The sequence below is a fragment of the Solea solea genome, chromosome 18 (genome assembly GCF_958295425.1).
Source record: "Solea solea chromosome 18, fSolSol10.1, whole genome shotgun sequence".
Lineage (NCBI taxonomy): Eukaryota > Metazoa > Chordata > Actinopteri > Pleuronectiformes > Soleidae > Solea > Solea solea.
In genome coordinates, this window is record NC_081151.1 from 3802992 (window position 1) to 3827154 (window position 24163).

Here is a 24163-nt window from a genome sequence, read left to right on the forward strand (position 1 = left end):
TCCTCAGCACAACAGAGGGCCTGTTCTGCAGATATGGATCGAGACTTTTTTCTTGCCAGGTTTCATCATGATGTTCTGTGGTGTTTTCCACTGGGGAGGCTGCGTTCAAGCAAGTTATTTTTTTTCAGCTAAGTGAAGGCTGCCCATGTGTTTCCCATCCACTCTGCAGTCACAGCGTGGAGCGATCCTGGCTAACAGCTCTGCCCCGGATCCTAGCAGAGCAGAACAAAACAGAGCAGCCTTGAGAACAGGACACGGCGGGAAAGATTACAGCACAACTGGACAGGAAAGGATAGATCAGATAGAAAAGAGAGGGAGAGGAGAGGACGGGAGGAGTCGGGCGCGGGAAGTCGGGGGGGGCCACCCAAGCCAGTCTGCACGATCGCTATCACTTCATCAATATTGATTATATTACTTCGCATCAAGTTGTCACACACAGGATTAAAACATGGGATGTGCAGCCTGGAGCAGAGGAGCGTAGTCAAGTGAAAAATACAATATTTTTTACACCGGCTTGAAATCTTATTAGAAATCATAACTCTGTTCCTTTAAATTTTAACACAAGAGAGGGAAATAGACCTTAATGTGTTATATTTGTTATTCAAGACTACTGACTTTACACCTAACTTGACATTTCACATATTTAAATGTGTTATAATGACATACTTCTATTATTTTGATACTATTGACTAATATTATAGCTCTAAACTGTGTCTTACAGAGCAGAGCAGAGTGATCACATAAACAGCAGCAGTCGACTTTAGCAGCCTCGTATCTGTGCTGACAGAACAAAACTCTTCCTGAATACTACACAGCGACAGATCATGGTATTTTAGGAGGAATGTGCCACTTGTTTCCACTGTTAGAGGATTTTCTGTCACATTTTGAAGAAACCAGGCACCATGCAGGGAGCGGCACAGGGCAGCATGAACAACATTTCCTACCCTCCCTCCCTCCCTCCCTCCTTCCCTTTCGTTCTTTTTGTTTTCAAGTCCCAGACGTTGAAATCCGCCATTAGCGGTTCACAAATAACGCAAGTCGACTTATTTAGCGCCTGCACGAGTTTGGCAGCGGTGTAGTTTCATCCGTGGAGGTGGATATACTGTGATTACGGAGGTGTAGTTAAACCGTCCTTTACACAGCCTTGACTGCTGAGCACGTCAAGACACATAGCCAAGCAAGGAGCCATTGTGAACACAAAAGCAGGCTGTCAAAAAAAAAGAAAAAGGAAATCGTTAGTCTTAACATAGTAATTTTCATAGTGAGTGAACATTTTAGCCAGCGTACCTTTTGTCTCCTGTGCTTGTTTTCTCACTTAACGCGCTCTCACACACACACACACACTGAACAAACGTTATTCACTCCATGGCCACGCTGACATCTGGTGACAGTAATGGTGTGTTTTCATCATTGCCGATGATGTCGCCGCAATTGACTCACACTGACATTTATACAACAGGTAGCGCAGACGCCCCCCCCCCCCCCCTCCTCCCTCGCACTCTGATTGGCCAGAGCCCCACTTTCACCTGTACCGAACACAGCGTCGGTTGCCATGCCAACCGCTGCGGTGACCAGGGAGAGCCCGTTTTTCTTCCCCTTCTCTTTGTCATTGTTATGCATGCGCGCCACTTTAAGGGGAAAATGGTTCAATCAGCACACATGCTTGTTAACGCCGCGATAAAAGCCACAGTGCGTTCGGCAGCCGCAGCATCAGTGCCGCGTCCCGCTGTCTTTACCTATAATCAAGAAATCCTTCCTATGTGTTGGAGCTATAAAGCATATTTATGTCCCAGGAACACAGCGGGCAGTATGTCGACACCTCCTCCCGCTTCCTGTCTGCTCACCATCAGACCACAGGCTCGACTAAATCCATTCTTTTTCCGTCTGCTAATAAGCTCCCCGCTCACATACTTTTACATTTATACTACGTTCTTACAGTTGGACTTTTAGTAGTGGGGGGGGGGTGGGGGGGGGGGGGAAGCTGGAACAGGAAACCTGGCTTTTTAATGAACGGGGATCTGCTTCCCCGCCAGTCGTCTAATTCATCTGAAACTTTTCAGGACTACATATATATATATACTTGATATTATATATATATATATATATATATATGTGTGTGTAGTTGATGACTAAATGTCCTGGGTTTTGAAATATGTGGTACACCATTTCCCCTCCTGCAAAACAAATGTAAAATCCGAGCCAGGTCCACTCGCTCGCTTGATTTAAGTGGAGTGTGTTCAAATAATGACTCAAAATGCAAACTATTGATCATTAAAAGCATGACATTTTACACACAACAAAAACAAGTCTGCGGTGGCATTAGGAGGAAAGTTAATTGTCCATTGATTGAGTGGTAAGAGGAACAGAATATCAGAAAACACTGGAGTCGATTGAAATAACAAAGGAAAAGTATAAATATGTTTGGTAAGTTACACATGCACGCGGTGCACTCAGCCAAGATTTGGTGCTTTCAGCTCAGCCCTGTATTTGTTGTCTTCCTTCTGTGTGCATCTCTCTCTGTCAGTTATTGTAAACGTGTGTCTGTGTGTGTAAACTAATCAGCGGAGTGTGTGCAGCTGCAATTCTGAGCCGTGAAAAGGTCAAACCGTGACCTTTGTCTGTGACTCTGGGCTGAAATGAGACATGATGTGAGCGGTGCACGCTATGGATTACACACACACACACACACGTGCGTGTGCACAATGGCAAGCGCACGCCAGATTAGGATGTCATTGTGGTTGTGACCCTTGTTTTTTGACCCCACATTACTCTGAGAAATCCAAGCTGAAAAGTTCTTTATTTCGCTCCTCCCGCACCCTCCGCACTTCCTTTCGCCACTCCACTCCCATTAACCCTAGCCAGAGGACATCCTCCAGTTGATGGAACCATTCCAGCTGCCTTTGACACGGAATTTGCTCTGCAACCGACTGCTATTAGTTGGTTTTGTCACAAATCGAAGTGAAAATGCCGCCTTTCTTTGAGTCTATTGCACTACCGTGACCTCATCTGATTGCGAGGAGTCGAGCGGGCTAAAAAGACATTTCTAAGACATCAAGGCTGATGCGATGAAAAGGCTGATGATGTAAAAAAAAATAAAATATATTAAAAGAGAATTCGCGTCGGGGGAGAAGATGGTTTTTGAAAAAGAAAAAAAAAAAAATCATGTGGGTGGTTTGCTGGTTTATTTGAGTGCTGTGGGTGTTTGAGAACACCACATATCTCATAGACTTGTGAGAGTTCTAACTTCGTACCTGTATCATAACTGGGTTTGTTCTTGATCCTGTATTTCACTGGTTGGATTGTGTGTTTAATTCATTTGTGTGTGTCTGTTTGTGTTGTTGTAATCTATGGCTGTTGTTGTGCTTGCCTCCTTGGCCAGGTCACTCTTAGAAAAGTCATTTTTGAATCTCAATGATGCTCTTTATCTGGTTAAATGTTCGTGTATATATATATCCATCCATCCAATTTAGGTTGTCCAATTTTTTGGACTGTGGGAGGAAGCCACCTTTTTTCCTTTTTTTTAAAGGAAAAAATAAATATCCGGTAAAAATGAGTGTTTAATTATTTAGAGCTGAATGGTCAACTACAACAATCTAATAATCTGTTTTTTTTTTTAGCTTTTTTTCATGATTAAAACAAGATTTCTGATTGTTTCAGCTTCTTATATGTGAATATTTTATTTGTTTCTTTGCTCCATATAACAAAGAAATCATTCAAAGGGAATCATTTTGGTTTGTGGACAAAAACAAGACATTCGAGAACATCATCCTTTCCAGGTTTGACAAACACTTAATGTTTTCAAGCGATTTCTCGATGAATCGAGAACATAATCAGCAGATTATGTAAATGTATATATTTTTTTTATATATAAAATAAAAAATATATATTATATATAAAATAAAATAAATAAAAATGCAGGCCTGAACATGGCGGCGTGAGTGGATTGTTATTCACTTGGCTCAAATCTGCAACCTCGCTAATAAAAGCCCTCTTTAAAAAAAAGAAAAGTACACACAGAGGCTTTAAAGTGACTTCCTCGAGTAAGTCTATTTTTAACAGATGCTATAAATATCATGACACTAATGCTTTTTGCTGTGATTGTTGCCTTTAATTACAGCCTATAAGACAAAGTTACTATTAAAAGGGAGGGTGGGGGGTGTAATACACTCAATGCACAACAGATGAAGTGCGTGATATTTTCTTACTGTCTTAATACTCTTCTTTTTCTTTTTTTTTTTTTTACCTCATAAAAGCGGAAACCAGAGAGTAGTTACTTTTATAGTAGTGCAGATTAGTATTTGAAGAATTTGGAGATGATTTTTTTATGGCGTGTTTGCTTTATTGTATACACTGGAGTGTGAAGACATGGGTGGGGGTGGGGGGGAGAGATAGAGAGAGAGAGAGAGAGAGAGAGAGAGAGAGAGAGAGAGAGAGAGAGAGGAAGCTAGCGTTGGCCACATGCCAGACTTAAACTGGTAATGTTGTGAGAACACGGCGCGGCTTTGATGGAATATTCCACGGAACATCCACTTTTACTGAGGAAACTTTATTAAATTTATGTTTGGAGAGAAATTAGATTTAATAGAATATAACTTTGGCATTTAGTAAAAAGTACAACCTGCATGATGAATATGCCACAGAGTGGTAAGTTCCTCTCAGGATTTGACTGCTGGTCTTTGAAGAAGGAAGTCATTCCCCTTGACATTTACTTCCAAATAGTAAAAAAAAACACCACCTATCCACTCTCTCTCTCCACTGAAACTGATCTCACTGGTCGTTTCCTCTATTGGCCTTAACTATTTCCTCTTCCTGTCCGAGAGTAGGCCCAGGGGAGCGGTGCTGCGGGGCGTAGAGGAGCTCTCGCCTGATTGCAGGAGACAAGCTCATTTCACTGGGACCTTCCTGGACGAGGACGCTGATTCATTGTTTCATTGACGCCGCTTAGCGATGCCTGTAAGCGCGTCACATGTCGGCCATGTGGTGTATACCAACCAAACAGGATACTGTTTCACTTTTAGTTTTTGAAAAGACACGTTATGAGTTATCATGGGGGGTCTGTGTCGCCGTGATTGCAGCGTTTTTAAGATTATTTTTAGGCTGTCTTGTTCAGCTTTGAATATTTATAATATTAAATATTTAGAATAATTTTTTTATTGTTTTTTTTCTGCTCTTTTAATCACGTATTGTTTTTAGAGTTACCTCTTTGAGAAACACTCTAGTCCCATTTGTGGAAATTTAGTTGTTTTTTGTTTTTTTTTATACTGGACAGCGATGTTATAAAAGTGAATATAAATCTAAATTTCATGATTCACGTCCTGCTCTGGGCATTTCTCCCTGTGTGTGTTTGTGAGAGTTTCCTCCGGGTTCTCCACTTTTCTTTTGCCCTATGTCAGCTTGGATTGGCACCAGCAACCCCCAGCGAACCTCATGTCATGTCGATTATGAAGCGATAGATGATGAAGAAATAATTTTGACCGAACGGTTTCAGGACGATCTCTGCACGGCTTTGTTTTGATTACCACACTGAAGTGACTCGTATCATTTCCGTTGGATCAATTCTGTTCTTATCAAATCAGATTTGTGTCACTTCACTCTGGGCTCCTTGATCAGATATACAGTTATATCTGATACTGTGAGGCAACGCGACATGAGTGACAGTGGAGTCTGTCGTGATCATAAGATAAATCTCACCTACGTATTCGCTTCCATTTCTCTATTTCACCTATAATCAATGAAGATGCATCTTATTTGATTCTGCTCCAGTACCTCTATATATGTATATATATATAGAGGTATATATATATATATATATATGTATGTGTATATATGACTCTGTCTGTTGTTGATGATGATGACGACGCATGCAACAAAAGTATTAGTGTGCAACTTTGCATGGTGTGCAGTTCAAATCAGATTTGTAATGAATCAGATTGTAATCTGAATGTAACCTATTTGGCAGTTGCATGATTCTACAGAGCAGTTATCAAGGAAGTGTAAATATTTATAGGTCACATATTCAGACTGAAAATTATGATTGCTTAGGTTGTGCAGAAAAAAAAGTCAAAATACTCTGTGTTCTAAGGGTTATACTCATTCTTGAGTCTAAGCGTACTAAATCGACAATTCCTTATGCATAACTATAACTTTTGTTAATTGCAGTGTGTGTGTGTGTGTGTGTGTGTGTCTCCTATTTCCTGTCTGTCACCCATCTGTGTATGAGTGGCTGCAGCAGCAGCAGCAGGAGGCCCTCAGCTCTCCCCTCTCTCCACCACCCCTGCTTTTAATCACACCAGGTTAATTAAAAGGCCATGGAGCCTTTATGCTGCCTGGCCCCCTGGCTTTATTACCCCCATCGCTGTATACAGACGCTGCTGCTGCCCTCTCACACACACACACATTCACTCGTGCGGAAATGGGTGCTCACCTTGACTATGGTGGGGAGGAAATGAGAGCCAGGATGGAGGCTGTGGTGAGAGCAGAGGGGACGGTATGTGTGTGGGTGGGTGGAGCATCCAAAGTTCAATGTCATTAATTGGTCACCATTTGAATATTAAGTGAAGAACTCTGTTAATTAACAGGATAATAAAAGTGCTGCTGGCTGGAAAGGAGGTGGACGGAAGAAAAAAAAAAAAGAAGGAGGAGGGAGTAAGGGATGGAGGGAGGACAGGGTGTGGAAATGAAGGGCATATGGTGAGACAGAGGAGGTAGAGTAAAGAGAGAGAGAGAGAGAGGGAGGCTGGGTACGGGGTGATAAGAGGGAGAGAGAAACGTCCGTGGGTAAAGGTCTAGCAGTGGTAATTTGCAGAGAGCCGCGTTAATTGTCATAACCTTTTAAATGGCAGAGTTTATCGGAGTCCTCTAAATGTCCCTGCGTATCGCCACGGCAACCCCAGGCCTGCCACACTCCGATTGGCCGCCTCTGACAAGCACTTAAGCTTGATGAGTTTTCAAGCAAAAAAAACTGAATGATAAAATTGAAAAAAAAAAAGTGGTCTATACTGTATATGTCAGCAAGGTTTTACGTGTGTGTGTGTGTGTGTGTGTGTGTGTGTGTGTGTGTGATGGGGTGTCTGTATGTGTGTGAGACAATGTTTTTCATTCAGTGTGTTTTTTTTTTAACCTCCACATTGACTGACACTTGCTAATTGCTCGACCAGAACCCACCACTGGTTTTTTTTCTTTTTCTCCTCCTCCTTCCTTTTTTCTCTCTCCTTTTTTGTTTGATTTATGTTTGTTTTTGTACAGCCAAAGCTGCAATTCAAATGCAAATGAACAGGAACGGGAGAGGTGTTTTTGGAACAGTTAGGACAATCATAATGGCTCCGGAAAAAAAAAAAGAAAGAAGGGGGGGCGGGGGGGGGGGGGGGGTGCTCGTAGTTAGCGGCACAGCACCCTGGGGGCCTCATTTAGCTGCCATTTGTTAGGAAATGCCGTTACATTAGTTCCTGGATACAGACTTCACTGACAGAGAGAGCGAGAAAAAGAAAACAAAAAATGTCAAAGAGTCAAAGTCGAGCTTCGCCAACACGCCGCTATTGTTGTTCCTCAGCAAAAGTCATGTGGGTGTGTGTGCACCAGTTTTGGGTGCATGTCCTCCTCCTAAAATGTGAGCCAAAGCAGTCGAAGTGAAACGGGCGGACGGGGGGTTGGCAGTGGCGGTGGCGGTGGTGGTGATGGTGACGGGGACTTGCAAAGAAGTGTGTGAAGTGAGGACGGCGCACAAAGACGTGGCTCTTATTTGATTAGCCTGTTTAGAGGAACGTGGAATGAAAGCCCTGGCAACGGGATGTGCAGTTTACACTGTTAGCTACGTCTGACATCGTCCCCGAGGGACGGCCTGCACACAAACCCGGTGTGTGTTTGTCTGTGCTTGTGTCTGCATGTGGGTGTGTGTGCTGTTTATATGGGCAAGACTGAACGCTTGCTCTGTGTGTGTGAGTGTGTGTAAGACCTTTAAAGGGCGGTTTCACCCATTTTTTCCCACTTGGTCAAATGAAGAATAAAGTCATGATGATGCGGCCGTGTTTGTGTAATTCGACCAATTTTGTCCCGTATTTTGTTTTTTCAGGTCTTTTACTCATAAAACTTGACGGAATCACAGTAAACAGCAGTGTAGGGCTGTTCTTTTCTTTGAAGGAAGTGACTTTGACGTCGACTTTTAGTCAAATTTATTTATTTTACTTCCTCTGTCGTTGTGGGAATAAGACGTGTATCTCAGACTAACCGGAATGAATAAAAAAACTGTATGTTTTTTGGCCAAAGTGGCACAAACACTGGCCTAGTCGGGACCAGTACTAGTCCCTCTCATAGAGGCCAAAACCTGGTCCTATTTCTAAGTAACCGAGTTTAGGGCTAAGATTTGAATTGTGGTGAGGTTGCTGGTTTCACCGGTTATTTTTAAGGTTATTAGACCGTCAAAATAAATGGAAGTCAGTGCAGTGTCCGAAGAAGAGTAGTGGCCCAGCCTGTGTGTGTGTGTGTGTGTGTGTGTGTCTCAGTGCTCTGGTCCTCTCTTGTAGTCTCTTTGTGGTAAAGGTCAGGGGGATTGCTGAGATAGAATCCAATCTGAAGGACACAGTACTAGAACAGGCCCTGGTACAAATGGACCTATTAAGATGGGCTGGACACACACACACACACACACACACACACACACGGATATGTTACGATACACACACACACACACACAGCACATATTATTTCCATAACGGTCACCTTTCCCCAGTGTTATAATAATTGGCACCATCCTGGAATAACTGCTCATCATTTACATAAAGTCTAACGGCGCGCTGTTTTAAACACACATGCTCCCTCTATGAGAGGGGGAATAGTATAATGTAGTGTGTCTCTGTCTGTGATGCCGTCCAAATCTCCTGAAATGGATCAAAACATCCCAAGTGTCAAGGAAACATGAAAGACGAGCGACTCGGGAAATAACCAAATGTTGATTTGTCACCTTTTTTTTTTGCAGAACACGGTGTGTGTGTGCGTGTGTGTGTGTGTGCACACACGTCTTGTGTTTTTAACGTGAAAGGCCGGCTGTTCTCGGCTAAATGAGAGTTAAAAATACTGCCTTTAACGGTAATTACTGCAGAGTGCAGGGCGCACACACACACACACACACACACACACACACACACACACATAAATAAAGACATGAAGAGAAAGCACTCTACCTCACTGTCTACCTCTGCCTGACCCTTTGATACGAGTGTCTCGTCCTTTAGTGACTGACCCACTTTCAGTGGGTTTGTGTAACTGGACATCAGAAGGTCTGTGTCTTCTCTAATGAAGGAGGAGGAGGTGGTGTGTGTGCACACATGTGTCTGTATGGTTAGTGAGTGTGTGTGTGTGTGTGTGGAAGGGGCTTGGACGGGCGGGGGACGTGGGCCTCTCTCCTAAAGATATGCAATTAAGCTTAATTTTTAATGAATATTAATGGCATTAGCGTCAGATTTTGTGGAGATGTGCATCTGCTAAGGTGTAGGCGGAGGGAGGGAGGGAGGGCGGGCGTGGGGGGGGTGACTAATTCATTTGGTAATCATGAGGAGAGCGGCTGGAGACGGAGAGAGAGGGGAAGGGAGGGGGGGAGGTATTGATGAAGAGGAGCAGGGTGGAGAAAGAGATGTAAAGGTAAAGGCAGAGAGTGATGGGGGGAAGCGATAGATAAAGTGGACGAGATGGGCAGTAGGATGGATGTGAGAGGTGTGGTGAGCGCGCAAGATTAATGGGGAGAGGGGATGGACGGAGAGGAAGGAAGTGAGAGCGAGGGAGGTGGAGTGATGGAGACTGAGGGAGCAGTTAAGTCTGATGAGAGAGTGAAAGGAGGAAAGCACGGTGGACACGGAACAAAAGTTGACTCATTGAACATTAAAAAATGAGAGCTGAAAAGAAAGATATTCCAGAATGGAGAATTACTAAGGAAGCATGTTTAAGTTGCGTTGTGAATGCTGTTCTGTTCAGTCAATCAAACTCGTACGAGCACCGCTTGAATGTAGAACTGGAAGTTGTGAAGTTTAACCGACCGCAAAAAAAGCCCCAAAAACAACCAGGTCTCAATCAAGCGTGAGCCCCGAGAAAAGTAGAGTGTTGTGGTGAGGGATGATTGCTTACAGTAGCCGGTGGAAATGAAGTGAAAGGCAACTTTGACCTGTTCTGTGAGGAAACACGTCTCACATTGTAGTGACACAATACAAAGGATTCAATTTTACACTGGACTGAGTGCTCGTGGAAGCAGGTACATCCAAAAAAAAAAAACACATTCCAAAACCATTGTCTGCGTCGTTCTGCTTCTCCCAACGTTTCACACTTCATCGCAGAGTGGCTGGGATCACGGCGCCGCTGCAATATTGATTTACGTTCACATAACACCTCTCCAGCTCTATATATTACACCACATTCACTAGTCATCTATTCAATCAAATCTAATATTACACTGCCTCTCCACACAGCTGTCTAATAGCATTTAGCTCACAGTTTGATTCCTGCATTCCCTGATGTACTTCAAACGCTTGCCTTCATTGGCTTCTACTATGCCAAGATGAAGTCTTTTGAAAAGCACGGAGGATGAATGAGCGCGCCTGTGTGTGTGTGTGTGTGTGTGTGTGTCTCTATGAGAAGACGGGATTAGCCGTGGCCTAAGGCTTAAGGTATGGAGTGGAGTGTATTTTAGAAGCTTCTAAATTAGCTGGGAAATGGGATTTTGAGACAATGGACTGGAAAAAAAAAAAAAAACTCAAATGAAAGGATGCACTCGCAGCACTCCTTCATTTGCCTCTGATGTGCTCTTCTAGTCTTTCTGCCACTGTTGTTACTCGCCTCTCATCTCCTCTCTCTCTCTCTGCTTTTCTTACCCAGTCATTTCATCTCCTCTTATCTCTTTTGCATCTCACCTCCTGCACTTCATCTCTCAGCTCTCCCTCCCTCCCTCCCTCCCTCCCTGTCTCACTCACCTTCTCTGTCCACATTACAGTTGACAGTGATGATGTAAGAACGTGAGTGTACACAGTAGTACGAGGCTAACCTCTCATTGACCCACTTAAAAACGGAACTCCCCCCGGAGTGCACACAAAGACACAAAAATACACACACACACACGCTGCAGATTCATATGCCCGAATAAATATGAGACATGGGTCAGCAGCCACTTCTCTTTTCTCTGTTCATATGCAGCTTTTGTACGTGTTAACTGATCTCTGTGTGTGTGTGTGTGTGTGTGTGTGTGCGCCTCTATCCCGTGTCGTATTTCCCACTCCTTCCCCGAGTCTTTATGTACCTGTGCAGGTGTGCACTTGTGTCTTCTCTCTTCTGACAGTGTAATATAAGCCCGATGTTTGGCGTCGTGCATCCTGTGATGTCGCTGTGCACACAGGACGCGGCACTTGCCTTGGGACCTTACAACAGAACTAACATGTGTTGCTTTGTTTTTCTCAACTTCGCCTGTCACTTCTTATAGAAACATACGCGGTCTCGATTGATCCGCGCCCCCGCCCCCCCCCCCTGGCGTTTGTTGTTGCTGGTTTTCGGTCGGTTTATTAGGTTATGTTCATATGACGTTCCATTTATTTGACTAGCAGTGTTATTATTATTATGTTAAATCTAAACTGATTATTATTAGTTTAGCTTAATTTCTGCAGGATTTCTCTCTGTGGTCAAACTCTCCGCCACAACATGGAGCGTTTATCACAGAGAAGACAGTTCACTCATTAAAACAATCATAAATATTAGATTTGCAAGTATAAAGGAAAAACACGCTGTCCAACTTCTTTCATTGTTTTATTCTGGATTATTTTTAAGGCTCTGTTTTGACATCTTTTAGATATTAAACATCTTTGTACAGTTCTTTCACTTTGATCACTTAAATGAGGGGGAAGAAAAGAAAATATGAAGATCACATTCCTTCGTGGTATGTGACTATTTTCCCATTATGTTGTGAAATATGTTTGATGTAAAGTACAGTATGTGTAAACTGGATGCTGCTGCACAGATGTGTCACGTACATGGCTGGAAGTAAAGCTAGAACAGGACAGGAAACATTAAACCACCCTGAATACATAACATATGATACTTTAACACGCAAGCGCACTCTGCATTGTCATCGGAACCGTTTTTTACGGTTATTTTTGTTGCAGGAAGCCGGCGAATCAGCGTCTTTGTCACCACAGAGGAGAGAGTTGAACAAACTTCTGTACATAGTTTCCATTTTTTGTTATACTGTTCAATTTTCAAATTTAACACACAAAATCTGGTGTTTTTTTCTCAGTAAAACATTTTAAATTGCTAATACACCATTTTAGCATGCAGTAAATTGTACATAACTGCCAGATATTGAAAGTTATTCTGGGAAAATTGACATTTTCTGGCCCTTTTAGGGTTTTTTAGATTTTTTTGAACACAAACGAAATGAATTATGTCACTGACAAAATGTAATAATCATCACTGACTGACACATAATATAAAACCGATAAACCGCTGAGACACGTTCAAGGATATTTTGCTGCATGTGATTTTAAAGCATTTTTTTTTTTCTCCTGTAAGTTTGGAACTTGTGAATTCATTTTCAAGACTTGAAGAGCTAGATCTAGTGTATTTTCTTGTTAAAATAGCATGCAGATTGCCTATGTAAATATGAATTTAACATAATTCCCTCCTGCAGAATTTACAAAACGTACTGAATCGCTGTCATTCACCTCGGAGGCACAGATGATGTCACGTTTAATGCTCTAATAATAGATCCGTTTCACACGATACATCTCGTGCTGTGAAGAATAATCTTAAGCTATAAAATTATATCACCTACCTGACAGGAATATTGCCCACCTACTACAGTATAATCACACCACCGATAAAAAAATCTAACACTGGGGACAAAAGAAAAATGGATTTTCCCAAAGTAAAAACACACAGACTGTGTGTGTGTGTGTGTGTGTGTGTGTGTGTGTGTGTGTCGCTTTAAGTATGTTGTGTCTGGTTGTGTGTGTGTGTGTGTGTGTGTGATCTCTCGCCGCGTCTCGCCGATCAGTTATCGCTAATCCTTCCACTCAGAGCTCTTTAACAAGTTGCCATTGTGCTGCCAACGCTTAACATGATGGAGGGACGACCTCCGTGGTGAATGGGAGAAAAAAAAGGAGGGAGGGAGAGGGGGAGAGAGGGAGCGATACAGAGGGAGGGAGAGGGCACCACCTCCGACAATGGGGAGAAAATTGGTTTACACTAGATAGGCTTGTGATTACAGAGGGAAAGAAAATGACTTGGATTGAACAATAGAACTGAGTGTGTGTATTTGTGAGTGTTTGTAAGTGTGCGTGTGTGTGTGTGTGTGTGTGTTCCGAGGATTAGTGGGTGGTTAGGCCGGGATTTGGTTGAAATGAATTGACGGGTATGTTGTGCTGATGGGTGCGTGTTCGGATGATTAGAAGTCTGCTCGTGCATTTTCTCTGTCTCTCTCCCGTGTGTGTGTGTGTGTGTGTGTGTGTGTGTGTGTGTGTGTGTGGACTCACAAAGCCTTCTTCAGGCAAACATTCCTGTGAACAAAAACCAACGCTTTGTGTGCAGACAAAAAGAAAGATGGCAGCTCCAACTCCATTTACACATGACGCAAAATACCGTAACACTCGCATAAAAAACATTTGAAACGTTTCCTCTGCAGTCTTCCTTCTCTTTTTAAACTCCATTTGCATGCATTTTAGAGGGGGGGGGGGGGTTAATATGTCGCTTTTGTTTCTGTTTAACTTAATGATGATTGTGGAGATGTGGAATAAAAGACATGTTGTTTTCATTTATTGATCATAGACTCCTTGTGCTGTGTGTTTTCATTCTAGGAGGCCCAGCAGGAGAGCTACAACTCCAGGGGTCCTGCCCCAGGGAACTCTGGGAAAGCGAACAACGAAGACGGCGTCTCCCACGACCGCCCCTGCAGTCTGCCGGTGAGTGACAGTCTGGTCCACCAATAGGCGACAACACATTCTCACATAATAACCCCAATACAGTATTACATCACACACACACGCCATGTGACACTCTGTGGTTCTGACTTGTGCCTCTCTCTGCACACACCTCAGCCCGTTGTCTGAGCATTTTCACTCACACATGCACAGAGAAAACACACATGCAGACCCACGTGCACTGCCTCTTGGCATGTGGCTAAGAAGCTAGAAATTGTGAAGCGGGTCGCACGGAGGAGGAGGAGTAATTGCGGAGAAACTGTGATGCTAGGCTTTCATTTCTTATTCTTTTTGGCTAAACTAAGTGTTTTTTCTCTACTCTGTCATTCCTTCTCTTCCAGCTCCTCAGCACTTTAAGAATAGAACAAATAGACATTTGCAAAAGTTGCAAATATTGGCACTGCTCGAGGTGTGTGCCGTTTAATTTACTACACACTTTGGAAGAGCCTCAGGAGTGGAAGAGCAAACTGCAGGAGAAAAAAAACAAAAAAACGCTAAATCCGAGTCTGTGAACTCGAATTAAGTCGCAGTATATTCCGTGCACTGATACTTTTAACAGACTGTGAATTTTTAGCAAACACTGGCGCTGACTTGTCTTTGTTTCAAATCACTGGCTGATTTATCAGCTTTCCGAGTGATTCCTGTTCCTCCGCTTTGTCGTACACTCTCTTTTTTTCTCCGTAACAGCTCATATCGCCTGCTTTATCTTGGCTTTTCTCCTTTTTTTTAAATGTTATGTTCATTTTCTTACAATCTTGCCCCCCCCCCTGTACCTTTTCCTCCCCTGTCTCTCCTGCCCCCCCCCCCTCCCTACCTCATGTTATAATGAGAAATGGCCTTGATGCATCAGTGTGTGAATCCAGACTGAGAGAGAGAGGGAGAGTAAGGCGAGGCGAGGAGCCGCAGTCACACGGGCCGATCTATTTGAACCAACACCACCATCACCCCATATTCCCTCACCACTTTAATCCTGGCGTTTTACCCCTTGGGTTCTCCGTGTGTTTTCACATCCCATCCGAAGCGCAGGGCTCGCAGAGATCCTAATCGGTGGCAAGTATTGATGAGAGAGAGACACAGAGACGGGGGAGAGGGCGAGATGGATAGACGAACACGGGTGGGGGTGGGAGGGAGAGAGAGAGAGGGAAGGAGAGAGAAATTGCTCAGTGCTTGCCAGGCTCTTCCAGCAAGCTGTCACGGCAGAGATGCAACCGCTCTCTCTCTCTCTCTCTTCCTCTTTCTCTTTCTTTCTCGCTCTCTTGCCAGCGTTTGATGTCAGATCTAAAGCTGCTGTCATCTTTTTTTTTCCCCTTGTCAGAAGGGAGGGAAGAAGGGAGGGAGGGAGGAAGGAAGGAAGGGAGTGAGCGAGCGCAGGTCGGCAAAGTGTCATGTTGTTGTTTTGGGACGAGGCTGCCGTGTGATGTGGCGGGATTTTTGAAAGGAGAAGAAAAGTGCTGTCGTAGGTTTTTCACAAACGCAAGTCAAAGTGGCCCTTTCCTTTATAGTTTTAATGTTTAAGAAGTATTATAGGATACTGTAATGTGAGTTTATATATATCTATATTATGAATACATAATTGTACGTATATTTTTAAAAAGAAGCACCTTCTGTAACAAGCAGTCAGCGTTTGTTTCACGAGCGCTCGCCACATGGTTGTTAATATTCCTCCTCTTCAGTTTTACTGTGGTCCGGCCGAGCCGGTTCCTCCAGTTCCACACAATAGTGAAGTCAGCAGCTAACGCAAAGATTGTCTGTGGAGAGGATGAACCACTCCCAGTAAAACTTTGTCAGAGTTGTTCGTAGCTCGAAGAATAAAAAATGCCAAAACTGTGAATTTTAACATTTTGTGCAAAAGTCCCTGCAACACAATGCCATAACTTTTGAAATATATTCTTTTTTTTAAAAATCCCCTGCGTCATGTTACACATGAGTCATCTCAATCTGAATTCAAATGATATTTCTCGCCGTTGACTTTTTGTGCCGTTTTCAAAAGTGACAGGTGTGGCGATTACGAGTAAATAAATAACAATGACCTGCCATGATTTCGGTAACTGAGGGGGCGTCACCGAGCTGAGTGGCGTGATTGGCACAGGACGACATGTTGACTACTGCCTCGTTGTTCCCCGCTGTGTGCGAGAGTACACAAAAACACAAGAAGAAGAGGAGTGAGACCTCTGTGTTTTCCCCTCCTCTCTGCCCGTTGAACGCTTCACCTAATGTCACTAGGTGAGCCAGTTCTTCCAGTGCCACAGTTAGGTGAGAAAGCCAGGGGATTTTCATACCCACCGTCCCTCCCCCTCTTTCTCCACCCTCCCCAACCCCACCGCCACCCCCGTTCCAGTCAGTACATGTTCCCTGCTCTCCGGCGCTCCCCTGACAGCCTGCCAAGCTGCCGCACAGCCTCCCATCCTCTGGGACATGGGAGAGGATGGCCAGCCATGTGGAAAGACAGACAGAGAACCGGGGGTGGGAGGGTGAGGTGAGGAGGAAGGAGGGTGAGGAGCAGGATGAGAAAGAGAATGACTAAGAGAGGGAGAGAGAGAGAGAGAGAGAGAGAGAGAGAGAGGGCGTGAAGCGGTGAAGTGAAACGTGGTTATCTTTTTGTCACTTGTTCAGGGTGAGGGATGTTGAATTCAGGCTATGGGGTTCTGGCAGTGGCATGTTATTCACACTAGTGTATGCACACACACACGCACACACACACACAGAGAAATAATCTTGTATGTCTTTCAGTGCTCATTTGCCCCTCCTTGACTTATTTTCCATCAGACAAAGGAGAAATTTCAGAAACGCTGCCTCTCGCTCGCCGTCTCTTCCCTTCTCACTCCTGTCCACCTTGCCCTCCTCTGTTTCCCCGAGTGTTAGGTCATGGAAGATTGACAGGGCACAGCTGGAGAGGTCTGCCCTCCCCCCCGTCCTCCCCCCACTATTCTCTCCCTAAGTACAGCCACACTCACAATCAAACAGACCCCTTTGCTCACAAACACACACACTTTGATACACATTCTGTCCTTTGCGAGCGCGTGTGCTCTACCAGAGCATGTCAGTCAGGCTGCCGATACAGTATGTGCTCTCCCCTCCTTCCACTGTGTTTTATTTTAGAGTCCCCAGGCAGGCAGACAGGCCAGCAGGCAGTGCAGAGTAATGTCATCCAGCAGGGTTACATTCAACCTCCACATTAGTGCACACGGGGGAGGAGGAGAGGAAAGGAAGGAAGGGAGGCAGAGGGAATGAGGGTGGAAAATGATGGGGAAGAAAAAGGAGAGAGGAAGTGAAGTGGAAAGACAAATATGTCTTTTACATACATCAGAATGCAGTTTGAATACTGTAGATGCAGACCATTCATCATACAGGGGAGGGTTTGTTTTTTTTAAAGAGACGACAAAATGCTTCGACGGTCAAGAACCATTTTTCTTTCAAGGACGTTTGTTTCTGTTTATATTTTCGTACGCGTCCATGTGAGCTGTATATTTTCCGCTGCATGTGGAGCTAGGAATGGAGGAGAGAGGGGGAGAGAGAGGGGGAGGCAGCGAGAGATGTTTTCTGGACCCTGCTGACTATTCTTAGAACAGTCGGCAGCACTGAAGGCCACAGCAGCTCCACTGCCACTGCTACAAACACACAGGGGCTTTGAGAAATGCTAATCTGAGGCTTGTTTCTCGCTGTGACGTGCGGGGGCAATGCCCATGCTTCCACAAGTCTTAAACTTATAGACCTACAAAAGACCATATATATGTATATATATATATATATATTTTGACATGTTAAAATCAAATTATAGCTCGAATCAGTGTTTTCACGTGTGCACTTTTCCCACCACGGACCCAGATATCATGACACAGCGAGTCGGCGAGGGCCCCGGCTTCATCTAAAATGCAGACAGGCTATTTTTCCGCTTGTATGCCGGCCTGTTTTCGTTTGCCTCTCATGAATCATTTAGCGCACACACACAGTTTCATGTACGGGCATGGGGTTGTTTTTTTTTTCCCCCTTGATTCTCAAGTGCCAGGAACATGTGTTTTTGCTCGGGCTGTACCATTTGTTCCCCCACGGCTGCAAAACACAGACACACAGGAGGTGAATTGTGAATTGGTGACGGTTGTATTGCGAGCAGCGGAAATTTCCAGAGGACTTTGAGCGTTATAGTAAATACAGTGACTTCAGACATGGATTAATCATCACGTTAGATTTCCATCAATTCAATTGCAGTGAGGAGGTGTATGTTCATTCCATACCATGTCATGTCAATAGGTGGCAGTAATAAAGGTAATTGAAAGGGCTTGAATTGTATGCAAGAAAGAAGCTAAGTCGATATTTAGGTATATGTCTCCCTTGTTTGTTACGGCGCCACCTGCTGTTTCACACACCCTGCGTTTCTTAATGTACGAAACCTCGGCCTACGCACGACAAACGTAAAGGAGTCGTAATCTAAAGCTGTGTCAGCACATTTGGTCCTTGAATTTGAAAGAACCGGTCATGGAGAAGTCCTTGAATTTGACGTCAACCATGGTGCGGGAGCTCTGTTTGGTGGGATTTGATTGGCTGATGCTCGCGCAGACGTTTCTCAACTTCTGCTGCACACAACGAGAGCGAGGTGGATCAAGAGACCCACAATGCAGTTGGGCGACACTTGATGACCGCAGTTAGTTAACCCTTTAACACCGAGCATATCGCTGACGACACATTTGCACGAGCGCATTTTGCGTTACCGTAATTACACGGCGGTTCGTGCTAGTGGAAAATCTCCAGCAGTTTCTGAAAGCTGAGAAGTTTCCAGTCAAAGAAAACATGTGGTTATTACGGTAATTTCACTCGCGCTGTTTCAGGAAGCTGGAGAATCTGCGTCTGTGTCACCAGAGAGGAGGGAGTGGGAAGAACAGCTGTACATAGTTTCCATTTTTTTGGCTCAAGACTCGATCATGCAAAGCCTTTTGTTTTTCTTCATTTTAAAGTGTTAATACACTATTTTAACATGCAGTAAATTGTAAATAACTGCCAGATATTGAAAGTTATTCTGGAAAAATTGGCAAAAGCCCTTAGTTACAGGACATTTCCTGGCCCTTTTTATGGTTAAAATACGCAAAAAAAAAAAGGTTTTAAAGGGATAAGTGTTTCATTTTGAACTCGGCATAAGAGATTCAAAGTGTCATTGCATTTATATCACGGCCTGGACAGGTCACCAGTCCATCGCGCCTGATGTCTGTTGATAATCGATGGAGATTTTGTAACCTGACAACATCTAAATCAATGTTAACGTGCTGTCTAACGAGCTTTCATGTGAAGCAAGGTTGAATTTCCTGTTGTCACTCATTGTCGTCGGCACTGCTTGTGTAAACCTGCGCGTACAGAGTCCAAATCAAAAACCTTGATTAGACTCGTTTGACTTTATCGACAATATTGAAGGTGTTGGATAAATCATGTCACACGTTTCCCCGACACAGGACCACGCAGCCTTTGCAGCTACTACTGCATTCTCGGCCTCTGTGGAAGAGACAGAGCAAGAGAGACTTTCCCTATGGTGGGGGGGGATCTGTGGTACTTCTTGTGCCTGAAGGCTTTCAGTTGTATCTTTTGGCAAAGATTTAGTTTGGCTACTCCGTCTTCCACCTACTGGGATCTGTGCTGGGCGATCAGTCAGTCGTTGAAGCAAACTGGTAACACAAGGCTGAGCAGCAGCGGTGTGTGTGTGTGTGGGGTCCTCAGCTGCAGGGGGGAGGGAGGGGGAGCCCATGTTTAAACCTGACCACCCCTGACAGGTAGGCTGACAGAAGCCTCACACACACCAGAGCAAAGGGCAGCTACTAAGACGGTATATCTGTGCACATGCTCTCCCACACTAACCTGCCTCTGCGCTCGGATGCGAGTGTGTGACAGGCGTTGTCATCCGAGAGTGAGCGGGGGGGAAATGGAGAGGAATGAACTCGGTTAAGAAAACGCCGGTTCCAGTTCCGCCGGCTCCTGCTCCCCCGGCCTCCTCCTGCAGAGGAGGAGATGAAGGAGAAGGAAGGAGTGAGCACTCCTGACCTCACTGGTGTCTTCTGTCAAACTGTGTTTCCTCTCACAGACGAGGGCAGAAGCACAACAGTAGAGGATGATGCACACGCTGATCTAAACGTCAGTGACATGTTGTATAAATGGATAATGTGAGTGTATGTAAAAGATATGACATCTCTTTTTTGTTTTATTGGACACAAAACACCAGACGCACGCTGAAATAACTCGCTTGTGGCGTCTTCAGCTTCACTCGGGCTCATTTGGGCAAAACGTCCGAGCGGAACAGCTGGATCAAGTAATCAGTTACAAAGTCAACATCCTTTCTGGCACCACCCGGGTGGAAACGAGCGCTCCAGAAATATAACAAACATCAGCAATGTTACGTCAGCGTGCAGCGCGAGTGTTTCCAAAAATGGTACCGTCATAACGCTTTGTCAGAATAACTGTGAATTCCGAGAATCCAAAGTAGAATAAAAATAGTGAAGTTAAGAGTTTTTACATCACATGAATCCAGGATTTAGATCTTTTACCTTTTATCAACTTAGCTGTTAATACCATATTCATGCCGTTGCGTTTTCGACGTAACATAATGCTTGAAGCAACCGTTTTACATGATGTAAGGATTTTAGAATGTTATAAATGGTGATTGTTCTTATATATTTTTCCTTAATATTTAAATTAACTGTTAAAAATCTTTCAAATGTTATTGAGCCAATCTGAGGAGACGATTGGAAACGTCCATTTTTATATCCGTTAATAGTTTGGACGGGAATTATGTTTCTTTGTGTGCGTGTGAAAGGATTTTTCCCGTCTTTGAAGCTGAGTCACATTTGCTGCAGCTGATAGGGGCCTTTTATTTCCTGCTCATTTTCCACTCTCGGCTATAGCGGAGGAAAAAAAGGGAGCAAATTAAGAATAAGTGAAATACTTCATCAACTCCTTCTCCTCCTCATCTCTCTTGCACTTCCCTTTCATTTCCTCCCTTATTTAGCATTGTCAAACCCCTCCTTCGTCGGCTCTCCCCTTGCCCTAACTTCAGTCAGGCACTTCTAACCTTTCTGGGTTTATTTTTACGTCTGTTCTTGGATGCCTCGCCTCCCAGCAGGCTGGCTAAGCATGGGAGGAAGGAAAGAGGGAAGGAGCCAGCTGAGAAATTGAGAGAGAGGGGGAGGGAGGGAGGAAGGAGCCATCAGGAGGAGGAATATTCTGTCATCACCATGGCTCCCTCTGGCTGCTGGGAGGCTGAAATTACATCTGACTTTGAAGTTAGGGGCAGCAACACCACCAGTGTTGCTATAGCGATAGGAAGAGTGTGTGTATGTGTGTGTGTGTGTGTGTGTATAAACTCCTTGGGAGGTTTATTATGCATGATCCTCACTGTGACTAGTACTGATGGCATTACAGTGCTGTTATTAATCTACTCTCTTAAGATACCTGTGCTTAAAACACACACACGCACACACACCGACGCATCTGTGAATCCATGCACACACACACACACACGCACACACACACACACGTCCCATTTCACAGCTGGATTCAAACTTCATGTCGTGCTTTTTAAAGATTAAGATAAAGTTTTTCCTCTTATTATCCTTGAGAAGGTTTAGCTGGCTACACACTGTGCTCACAGGCAAACACTCTCTCTCTCTCCCCCCTCTCTCTCACTCTCACTCTCTCTCTCTCTCTCACACACACACACACACACACACACACACACACACACGCAGAGTTATTCAGATGTCAGATAGCTGCAGTGTTTTAGCAGTTTGAGCTGCTAATATTCCACTGAGTCCTTGAATATTAATGTTTTTTTGTTTAATCAAACTGTGAGTGAGTCAGGCGGATGGATGGATGATAGATAGATAGATAGATAGATAGATAGATGGATGGATCTTTTGTAATAATAATAAAAAAAGGCGACAGGAGGGAGAGAAGACACATATATATAGAGAGAGGGGAGAGGGATGGGGAGGGTGAAAATAATGTTCCATTAATGCAGAGCCAGGCTTTCACTGAGGGCCCAGCACCAATCTGCATCTCCCCACAGTCTGCCTGCTATACATTTTTCATGAACGCTGAGCGAGAATTAGCAACGGATTGCTGCTGCAAATCGATTTGCCGCGGTCAGGGGCAGATGGAGGGAGGGAGGGAGGGAGAGAGAGGCAGTAGTAGGGGAGGAGAAAAGGGTGAGAGTGAAAGAGGGAGGGAGCTGTGCAGTAATGAGAGGAGGGGGAATAGAAAAGGTAGAATTAGTGTGGCGTCGCACTTTACAGGTGTGGTGATATCGGCACTTGTGATGATCAGCAGATGTGTAAGCAAGTCACTCACTGCATGTCCTGCATGTCCTATACATACCATAGACATCAATATAATACATTTGTTGTGTATAAGCTGAAATAAACCGGATAATATTATGATATAACTATTTCCTTTCCTTCCTGTATCTCTCCTCTCCTCCCCCCTCCTCTCCTCCAGTTATATTTCCTCTCCTTGGCCCGTGTTCTATATAATTCTGACCCCAATCTCACTGTGCTCCCTCCACTCCAATATAGCCCACTTTCATTTTCCACCGGTGGCCTCGCGCTGCCATGACAGACCCTCACTGACCGGCTGGCTGTCTTACTCACATGCTGCCTGCTTTACTGACCAGTTGTCCACCTTTTTCTTTTCCTTCCATTTTTCTGAAGAGCAATTTTTGTACACTCTGTCTACAGTTTACAGCGGAATTAATAACGTTTATTATTCCATAAGTCAGCTTTTTTTGAACGTGAGACATTTATTTATTTTGCCCTAAAGTGATGTTTTGCATTTAATTACGTTCCATTTTTACGATGGGTGTGATAGGAGTGTGCCTTTGAGACTTTCTCTGTGTTTAATCCTGATAAACCGGCTATGGGATGGACCCACTGCAGTTCTATCTGTTGCGATGTTGTGTGCGCACGACGGCACAGACACACGATGTGCGCCCGCGATTTGCCGCTGTAATCTGTTCTCTCCTGCCAGCCGCGGTTATTACAGTTGTCGATACGGCGCTCGGGGCTTTATAGACACAAGAAACGAGGCAGAGTCTGGACGCTCGCCAGACTGTGTATATTATTGTGTGCCAGAGAGTGCTTTATTTGTTTGTGCCCTTGTGGTACACGCGTGTGCGTGTGATCCCTTTTCGCTCTGTGTGTATGCAATTGAGCTCCGCTCTCATAAAAGACCAGTTCAACAGTGTGTTAATTGCTCATGTTACAGCTTGTTAGTCCCAGCAGTGTGCTTGATATGTATATGTGTGAGTGAGTGTGCATGTGCTTAGCCAAAGTTACTTTGCATGACTCACTTGGTTTAGTGTTAATGGATGTAAAGGGTGGGGGAGGGGGGGAGAGAAATACAGGATGGGAAAAGAGGAAATGAACTTTACTGTGTGGAAGGTGTTAGAGGAAGAAAGAGGCAGAAGGAGGGGGGAGCGAGGGAGGCAGGGTTCGGGATTTTGGCGGGGAAGGAAGGCAAGGGATGGAGGCTGGCACTGAGGCGTGGAGGGATTTTCTCCTTGTGGCATTCAGCCCTGACTGATGCCTGTTGTTCAGTCCACTTCTGCTGTTTACTGTCCCGCCAGCCTGATTGCGATCGGAACTTGGCAGAGGGACACAGTGGGACCCGAAACAATGCTTGTGTAACATTTGCTTTTGTAACACTGTCACACGCGCATAAGCAAACGGAGAAAGACACATTTAAGGGTCACCGGCGGCCCGTTTTCCCAGTCGCGCTGCTCTTTTGGAAGTGTCTGACCATCTGTCAGAGTTGGCCAGACGATTAAACAAATCTTCCATCTCTCTCTGTGTCTGTCTGCGAGTGTGTGTGTGTGTGTGTTTGTGCACCAAAAACAACCTGTGACCACAAGGAAGCCAAAAAAAAAAAACAACAACAGCCAAATAAATAAATTGAGCCGTGTGTGTGTTTTTGTTTTGTTTTGCTGACATAAAAAAAGTCTCATCTCAGGAGTCGTCTCTCGTCCACCTGCGAAATTGATTTTAAATGTTGTAAACATAATCTCCGAGCATGTGAACCACAGCACGCCAGCTTTGAAAAATGCACTCAGACTAAGAATGTGTGCTCTATTAACGTAAGACATGAGTTAATTCAATTTAAAGTGATGCACGAACTTCATTATTCTGAAACTGAGTCGCTATTGCTATTTCACCTAAATGTGATTGATGTAAATGTGCAGAGGGCTCTCTGAC

At 44.3% G+C, this 24163-nt stretch overlaps 1 protein-coding gene across 7 annotated transcripts in view; it reads left to right on the forward strand.

Moving 5' to 3' along the window:
* LOC131444521 (AT-rich interactive domain-containing protein 1B-like) overlaps window positions 1-24163 on the forward strand; it is a 204799-nt gene that overhangs the window by 82801 nt on the left and 97835 nt on the right. For all 7 annotated transcript variants that reach the window (XM_058614911.1, XM_058614906.1, XM_058614910.1 and 4 more), the window contains one exon: window positions 13821-13925. In XM_058614911.1, coding sequence (XP_058470894.1) covers window positions 13821-13925 — 105 coding nt within the window. The remainder of the gene's footprint in view (window positions 1-13820; window positions 13926-24163) is intronic.